Below are 9236 nucleotides of genomic sequence, written 5' to 3' on the forward strand. Positions count from 1 at the left end.
ACTTCACCAGCACCTCCATGGCCTTTTTTATATTCGAGGCTCGAGCTGGATGGACAATAGCCTTGAAGTTCTATAGAAGGGCCATCCTAAGAGCTGTTTTGGCCTCAGCAATCTCATCTGGTGTAAATTGAGATTGAGAAGTTGATCCAAGACCACTACCTGAGGTACCAGAATTGGCTGCCTTCAACAAGTCCTGAGCAGACTGAAACAAAGTGTCCAGATCTTCTTCTTCTTCTTCCTCTATTACGATGACAAATTCAGGTTCCACAGGAGGATCAGTCGAGGGGATAGGTTTGATTGCTGGAGAGCTAGGCTTCTCTGGAGTCCTAGAGGATGATTCGTGTTCAGGTTCCTGGTGAGGCATACCCAGCCCTTTGTCTTCTTCAAAGTAATCATCAAGTTCCTTGGGATTAAAAACAAGAGGGATTAGATGATAGTAAGGGGCCATAAATGCTGAAGAGGACATGTCACAATACATCCTTACAATGGGATTGCCCTCTGTGGCAGACACGGTATTTTCAGAGTCAATTGGAGTAGGTTTTTTCTTCCTCAACCTCTTCTTGGTAGGAGCAGAATCAGCTTGCCCTTCCTTGATCTTGGAGGTGGCCTGTCAAGAGGAAGGGGATTTAGCAAAAGGTTTCAATGAAGCCAAGGGCAGAGCCAGGAAGAGTACAAACTTTTTCCAAAGGGTCAGACTCAGGAGAACTGGTTTTGGCACTACTCTTTGTTCTACCAGCCACAGTGGTCTGAGAGGCCTGTGAGGAGATTTAAGGCATAAGTAATGTATGGAAGGAATAGAGAGATGCTAAAGGAGTTTTACCTCTGGCGCCTGCTTGCGTGCGAGCATTTTAGTCCTTTTGGGTTTCTGTGGGGCAATATCAGCAGAGGTCTCATCGGGGATACTCTCTGGACCTGGAGACAAGGAAGAGATTGGCCCAAATATTGATAGAATTCAAGAAATTTGCAACAGCAAAGGTGTGGGTCTTACCTTTTCTTTTTATGTTCAAGGATGGAGAAGGACTGATCTGTTGCAAGGGCATGGTAATGCCAGGCTCAAGCACTCCAGCAGATTGCGGCAGAAGTGTGGCCAAGACCTCCAGGTAGGGTTTGACGAAATGCATTCTTGTGTAACCTCCCCACCAGCTATCAAATTTGGCTCCTTTGTCAGTACGTTCAGTATAGGTATGAAGGGCAAAGGCCTTCCTAAGCTCAGGGAGAGTGTTCCTAACCCTTTCTAAGTCCTTTGGTTGAACCACTGGCCTGTCAGTGAAGTCCTCATTCAAGGATTGGTATGGAGGTAATGGAGTGAGTTGACAAAGGCCGAACTGCCTGGCAAATTGGGCTGCATTATAGTATTCAACTCCACACTTGTAATTGGTAGGAGTATAGGCCATGCCATACATGAGGTCCCTGGAAATCAGAAAGTTGCTCCAGATCTCGAAATGGTCATCAAAGTCATCACCCGAATCTGAGGCTTCTTGTTTCAACCACCAGGGCACCGTGTCTTTAACAAAGGGCAGCCAGTTCTTCCCCATTCCAGTGAGTTCATGGTAGAAGAATTTGAAGTAGGTCCCGAAGGCGTACCTAGGGCCGTGAGCATCAGTGTAATGAAGGCTGTAACAGGTGTGTTCTGACTTTTTGGTCATGGGTGGGGCAAGTTTAGGAAAATAGGACCATAACCATAGGGTCATGACCCACAGGGGTCCAGGGACGAAGATAAATTTGTTGCTTATCAGTTCCTTCATGCCACGGTAAAGATGGGCTAAGACTAAAGGGCCTAGTGCCAGCTTTTGCCAGAAGCTAGGGCACAGGCCAAGTCTATAAAATCCTTGGTGACTCTATTCGCAGAAACACAGAAGATAAACTTGTTTAACCAATACAGGAGGAAGGCCACGTGTTCACTATCCTCAACAGGTCCCTTTTTGGCATAATGGTTAATGAAAGGGGCAAAAGACAAGGGTTCTTTATACTCGAAGTAAGGAGTTTTTTGTGACAGAAAGTAATTGGCCTCTGACCCATGGGGACGGAGGCCTGTCAGGAAAGCCAGGTCCTGAAGAGTGGGGCTCATGAGGCCTACTCTAAAATGGAATGAGTTCGTGGTAACTGACCAGAATTGAGAAGCAGCCAGGAAGAGAATTTTGTCCATGTCAATAAGTGATCGACTGAGCAGAATGGTGTCTTGGATCCCTATTTGCTTCCACAGATCACCCTTGGCCTCAAGCATTCGATCAAGCCACTCTACGTACTTGGCGTCAGGTCTGTGCCAAAGGCGATTGGGAATATCAGAGCTGAAACGATTCCAGTCAAGGGACGGAGATTCAAAGGGAAGGACTTCCTCAGCCAATGGGTACATCGATGCAAGTTGGGAAGGAAACCCTAATTGAAACGCAGGCCCCAACCCAACTCGATCAGCGTTTGCAATGACCAGGACGTCATTGGTAATCGCTATGTGCTCTTCGTCAATAATCTTGCGGATTTGGATGGCGAGGCTGTTGGGATTTGGAGGAGGAGCATTAGCTTTGTGGGTCGCCATCTCTGGTGCAGATCAGAAGACTTGAGGGAAAGAATGGCGGTTTAGGGCTTTTTCTGGACTTCGTTCGTGCAAGAGGAGGGGAAGCAGAGAAGATGTAGAGAGAGAAGGAAAAGCAAGAATGGAGTTTTGTGAATGGCGGCACAATTGATGCCGTTGTTTTTTCCCTTTCTCTCTCTATCTCTTTGATCAAGATTGAAGAGGCAACTCAAAAGTTGGACTCTTGATTGACGCAAAGAGTCCTGATGGCTTGGAAAGCTGCATGGTAGCCAATGCAAGGCCTGGGGTGATGACACGTGTCCCTTAGGCCTAAAATGGTGATAATTGTTGCTGCCAGTAGGACTCCCTAGGGGGGTTGTTTATCTAGGAAATTGTTGAGATTCGAAATGGAGAGTTCAAACCCAATTAAGAGACGTACTTTGGAACTTAAAAAGTTGTTAGGCCTAATTATGGCCTGATTATCTTTTAAGTTTAATTTTGTTAAGGGATTTTTAGGCTAAGTGAGCCTAATTATCTTTTTGTTTTCTTTTCAAACCCAGGGACAAGGACTCGTTTGGCTTGCCAAAAATCGTTGTCGGTCTTAACTACAAGCCTAGATCTTAAATAAGATCAAGGCCTGGGGGGGCATTGTTTACACCCATTTTTGGCACCCAGTCCTGGGCAGACGTTAGAAGGCTATTTAATTATCTTTTAATTAAATTGGGCCAAAAAATAGAGGTGAATTGGGTTAAAATTAATGGGCCAAACCCATGTTGACTGGGCCCAATTAATTTTAGTTTGGTTCGGGCTCGAGTTTGGAGGTTTTGGGCCAATTTGTAAAAGAATTCGGCTGGCCCAAATGTTGATATGGGCTAAATATGTTAGTAGGCCATTTAATTTAATTAAATGGCGCATTACCCAAGTAGCCCATGAAAAGTGGAAAGAAAGAAAGAAGTTGTTGCCTGGTGAAAGCCATTTGACCGAGTCAACTGGCTTGGGGTTCTTTGCCACCCACAAAAGGAGGAGGAGAAATAGGCCCATTATCCCATTAATTGCCCATGATCAAATAAACACATGGGTAATTGTTATTTATCTCCAATAACTACCCATGATCCCACTAATTATGTTAATGGATAGTTACTTGGGACACGTGGCAACATCTGAGGCCTACTCGGGACACATGTTAGCTCGTGGCGAAGGCGGGAAACTCGGTCCAGATCTGGACCAGTGCAGTATTTGCCCATGATCTTTTGTAACTTTCAATAACTACCCATTACCCTATGATCTCATGAAGGAAAAGTTACAAAAGACACACGGCGCCATGAAAAGAGGACAACAAGCCCTTTACATGCAGAAAATCGAAGACCCTTCGCCTATAAATACTAGAAGACAAGAAGAAAAAAGGGTTCCCACACCAATCAAGCTCAACGCTTAAAACCAAAGCCTTCCCAGCGAAGCAACTATCTCTATTTTCTCACCCTCACTCAATTGCTTCACCAAGTAATTCGGGTTTCTATCTCTTTTGTACCCCAACTTTATTATTACGAAACATAATAAAGTTATTCATATCTCTCTTCATCCCTTACTTTATTATTACGATATAGTAAAGTAATTCTACGTTGTTACTTTCTTTCCTACACGGTTAGGAAATTATTAAGTCCTCGCACGAAGAGGCAAAACCACGGACCTTCACTGCAATCCAGCCCTTAGGTTGCAGCACTATCGCCCTCTCAGATCTAGAAGTCAGAATAGGGACGCTCAGCCCTTTACGTTAGACGCGACAAGTCTTGGCACGCCCGCTCAGTCCTTGAGCCATTTCGGAGCCGAACAGAAAGTGAAGCTGAATCAAATATATTAGAATGGGAAATGATGGGAATTATTGGGATTTTTTGGGTTGGATTTGGTTTGATTAATCAGAGATATTGGTTTGATTAATTATTGTCTAGGATTTGGATACAAGCGGGTAAGTCTATGTGAAAGAAGGGAGGAAGAGAGAGAAACAGTGAGGAACAAGGGTCTACAACATTTAAGGGAGGAGAGAGATGACAGGGAAGGGTTACACACATAAGGGTAGAATTGTCAATTCGTTCTCATTTTGTTAACAGAGTTAGCCATTTTTTCATTTTACATAGTTGAGGGGGTCGGTGTGGGCGTTTTTAAATGTGAAAGGATTTTCGTGGGACAAAGTGATAGTTGAAGGGGTGTTTATATACTTTTGCCGCGACTCTAATATCATGTGTACAATAAATTCATGGTATCTAGATGCATTGCCATTTTATTTTCACTTAGTTCGAGATATCATTTAAATGTTTCACGATGCACACAAGATATCCACTTTATTCTTTCTAAAAAATCTATCCGTCACCACTTCATCAACGGTTTGCAAAACAGGTACGCATGCTTTTCTCTTATCTTATATTAAAAAAAACGAGTAAATAGGACATAGGACGAGACTTACCGAGATGTCAGTGTGTTTGCAACGGGACCAACCGTAAATTCGAAAGCCTTGTATTTACTCCTGCTACCAATGCTTACTTACTCGATGCTTGTAGCTTGTAGTAGTAGTTGGTTACAGCCCACAGGGTATACATTGAATGGTTTATAGTTACATTACTATCTTTTCTGGAAATGGAATGCCTTGATTGAGAAGGCAAATGTGACAGCAAAGAGCAGAGTAAACCCAACTACAATGAGGGCAACTTTTCCCACAAAGCCATGTCTAAACCCCAGGTAACTCCTTATTTAATGTTCCACTGTTTCTCCTGTGTCAATTTTGTCCTGAATATCTGCAAACTGAGAAGCAACCAGTCCATATAGACTCCAAGAGACCGGGGAAGCGTAATAGTACCACCTCCACCACACCGGTATTCTCTGTCACAAAAAAAAAACCTAAAAAAATTAGATTCCTTTTTAGGTGTGATCTATGTCACATGGACTCGTGTATGACTGTCAATTGTGCGTTTGAGAGTCGAATTCATCTAAGTCTCATGTCAACTACCAATGTCCGATGTGGGTATCAGCTTTAAGTGTCAGTCTGTCAGACATTCATCTTGCTCTCTGTCAGACATTCATGTTGCTCTCATGTCAAGGTATGAACGTCAGATGCATGTAAGCGGACAAGTACCGGATTAATCAATCTAGTTCTCATGTCAAAAGCACCATGAGAAGGCAAAAGCACCATCAGGAAGCTCTTCAAAAACAATAAGGGAAAGATAGGGTGCTTCTCTTAGATGCAAGCAAATGGAGTACCACGTGCACGACAAGAACTCTTCCTAGTCAACAGATCTCTAAACGTATTCCCTTTTTTTTTCTTTTTCTCCGCTAAATGGTAAGTATGTCGGGCACATAGATCGTATCCTTGCACAAGGTCGACTGTCCAACTCTTGTTCTTTATACATTTAGAAGAGTCCATATAACATATTGTGATTCTTCTGTTGGGAAAGAGGAGTTGAATTCCTTGGGATTAACTTCCTGTCTTTGGAATTACGAATCCGGAGAAAAGGTTCCACAATGCATAGAAGCCAGATGAGACTATAGCAGCAATGTTATGGTTGGGAGTTACTGCCACTGCCATCAATCCACAGAAAGTGAAGTATAACAAGGTGAAATACATGAACAAATACCATAAGAATTTGGAAACTGTCCACTAAAATCCAATCATAGTGTAAACTATGACTCCGTACGTGACAGTCTGAAGACTCTGAACAAAGATATAAGGAATCTCAATCCCAATCTGTAAAACAAGATCAGTTGTGCCGACTAATTTAGTGAAATGTGTTCAGAATTTCAAAGAAAGTGTTAGAAAACGAATATTATGTCCTGAAATCTGCCTCTTTTAAGAAACATCAACAAAGCCATGGCAACAGAGAATATTTACCAGTCTATTGCTGGCATTTGCTTCTTTTTGAATGAACATGAAGAAAGAGGTATTTGTACTTGTGCAACCAGGCGTAACCAGTTTTCTAATTCGTCAGTGGATTTCCGGTCTCTGGCTATTCCCAGAATGCACAACCTTACCGAGAAAAGTAATGTATACATTTTTTGCCATCACAGAATCCAATTCATTTCTTTGTTTGGTAAACAAGTTTATTCTTTGTCTGCCTCTCTAAGGGAACTCAAGAAATGGTCATCCAAGTAACTGTCGATGTTTTCCTGGTTTATAGCCGGCATTTCCTATCTATTGTTTTATTCGTGTGAAAAAACTAGCAAGGGATATTTGTATTCACACAAATAGCGAGTAATTAATTTTCTTAACGTGTGAATCCCAGTCTTCGGTTGTTTCCATAACCCAGATTTTTGAATTATGACGAGGCATTCAAATCACAATGTCATGTAGAAATACAACTTATTACCTGTGCAAATGCATACGGCAATGCTGAATACATTCTGGCTGCCTTTTCCCTATAGAATACTGTTCTCTCAATAGCAACCACCGGCTGCACTGACACGGAATTTTGTACACCAAGAAATAGAACAGCAGCATACATATAACCCATTGTGTTCAAGATATCTTGCTGTGTTCCCCTGCAATTCCAAAACAGTCTAAGACACCTGAGTTCTAAAAAAATTAGGACATGGACATGTCAGGATGTGTAGTGATGTGTTGGGTCTGAATAAGCATACATAAGATGAACAACCTGTAGGAAAATAGTACGGTAAAACCAGTAAACGATTTTACTAATTTCTGGAATTTACAACATGAACATGAATTGCAAAATTACAAAATATGAAATGTAGACATAAACTGTAAAAGAGTATTAGCAATTTCAAACCGAGACCCATTTTGTTCAACGGTGCCCTTAAGACAAATTCGCTGCCTCACCGGTGTTGGAGGTTGTGTCGGTGTTCGTTTCCCAGGGTTGACTCGGTTACCACTTAGCCGCCGGAGCACCGCCGTAGACTGCCCGTCGAACTAACTTGTGTCTGTACTCTCTCTCTCTCTAGAAAAGAACAATTGTATTGCAGAAGAAGTAGTAGAGATGCTTTGGATTGTTTTACGGTGTGTTGAAACCAAAGGTAGAGGTCCTCTTATATAGCTGAAGGAGGAGCCTCTACCATCAATACGACAATGAATACGAATATTCATGGAGGAGCCAATAACAAATAGGGGAATTGATTCCGCAATTCAATTCTGAAATAAAATTGATACAGTTATTATTCCCGAAATTGAATACACAATCATGGGTAATAACTCTGAGTAATCAACCCAGTTTTGACCATTCAACCGTGCACTGTTGTCGGTCCAAAATCCACTTTGAGAGACAATTTCTCATTCATCTCTCAATGGAATTTGTTCATTTTTTAGCCGGTTTAAAACCCTTGGCAAGGAGTATCTAAAACCCAATTGGGCCCACCTCCCGCGGTGTGGGTCCCACCAAATTCTCTTTGGTTAAAATTTCATTTTTCCAACAATCCCCCACATGAATGAAATTGACTGAATCCAACTCGGGAGACAAAGCTGATACGAGAGAGTGTGCAATGGAAAAATTCCGCATAGGATAGGTAGTTTTTGGCCTTGAACCTTCCCTTGTGAATACCTATCGGATTTACTGGCTAACCAGTGAACATGTTGTCTTGAACTGTTCTGCCGTTTGTATAAACCAAGACAACAGGCATCACACGGAACTTCTCCCAACACAGTTCAGTTCTCACTGTTGGGTTCGTTTTGGCCATGACACCCATTCTTGGTTCTGCAAGTATTTTCTCGAGAATTTTGCCTTCTTAAGTTCTCAAAGAAGCGGCCCCACTTCATACTCACATAGGTGACCTTCTTATAAAGGGTATCCTCCTATACCCCGCCTGGCATTTTAGCGCATAAGAGTCATTAAAAGCCAATGCTTAACCTATTTCCATTTGCAGGTATCACTGTTTCGCACCATAGGAATGAGCAAGAGAACATGTCCCCACAGTGATCGTTCTCCGTTACTCGCAAGTAGGTTGTCCCATTGAACCTAGATCTTGGGATCTCCAGTCAGCTAGGTTGGGTTTCCTTCACAGTAACACGAGCGTAGTAGGCTTTAACCCCATTCCATTCGATGCTTTCTCAACTAGCTCTTTGTTCAACCCTTTGGTTAGCGGATCCGCAATGTTGTCCTTTTACTTCACATAGTCAACAGTAACAACCCCAGTTGAGAGTAATTGTTTAATGGTATTGTGTCTACGATGGATATGCCTAGACTTACCATTATACATATTACTTTGTGCCCTTCCTGTTGCTGATTGACTATCGCAATGGACGCAAATTGCTGGCACAGGTTTCGACCATCTTGGAATATCTTCTAGAAAATGGCGTAGCCATTCCGCCTCTTCAATTGCTTTATCTAAAGCAATGAATTCAGATTTCATTGTAGAACGTGCTATACACGTCTGTTTTGAAGATTTCTAAGAGACAGCTGCACCGCCAAATGTAAAGACATATCCACTCGTGGATTTCGAGTCTTTCATATCTGATATCTAGTTTGCATCACAGTACCCTTCTAGTACTGCTGGATATCTGGTGTAGTGCAGTCCCAAATCACGAGTATGCCTTAAATAGCGTAGTACTCTCACTATCGCCTTCTAGTGGTCATGCCTTGGATTACTCGTGTATCTACTCAGTCTGCTAACTGAATAGGCTATGTTAGGCCAAGTGCTTGCAGAAATGGCTCCAACCCTGGGAATACTTCTGATGGTATTTTCCTAAGTGGTTTGACCATAACTGTTTGGTGCGCCAGCACTGGTTCTTGTA

At 42.5% G+C, this 9236-nt stretch overlaps 1 protein-coding gene across 1 annotated transcript; it reads right to left on the minus strand.

Moving 5' to 3' along the window:
* Positions 1-5251: 5251 nt before the first annotated feature.
* LOC131317505 (pleiotropic drug resistance protein 1-like) lies at positions 5252-8191 on the minus strand. Its single transcript, XM_058347053.1, has 6 exons — positions 8068-8191; positions 7133-7193; positions 6862-7033; positions 5997-6155; positions 5634-5699; positions 5252-5380 (listed from the first exon to the last, which is right to left on the minus strand). The coding sequence occupies exons 1-6, from the start codon at positions 8189-8191 to the stop codon at positions 5252-5254; spliced, it is 711 nt and encodes a 236-aa protein (XP_058203036.1).
* Positions 8192-9236: the final 1045 nt, after the last annotated feature.

Source organism: Rhododendron vialii, chromosome 2a (assembly GCF_030253575.1).
Source record: "Rhododendron vialii isolate Sample 1 chromosome 2a, ASM3025357v1".
In the NCBI taxonomy this organism is placed as follows: Eukaryota; Viridiplantae; Streptophyta; class Magnoliopsida; order Ericales; family Ericaceae; genus Rhododendron; species Rhododendron vialii.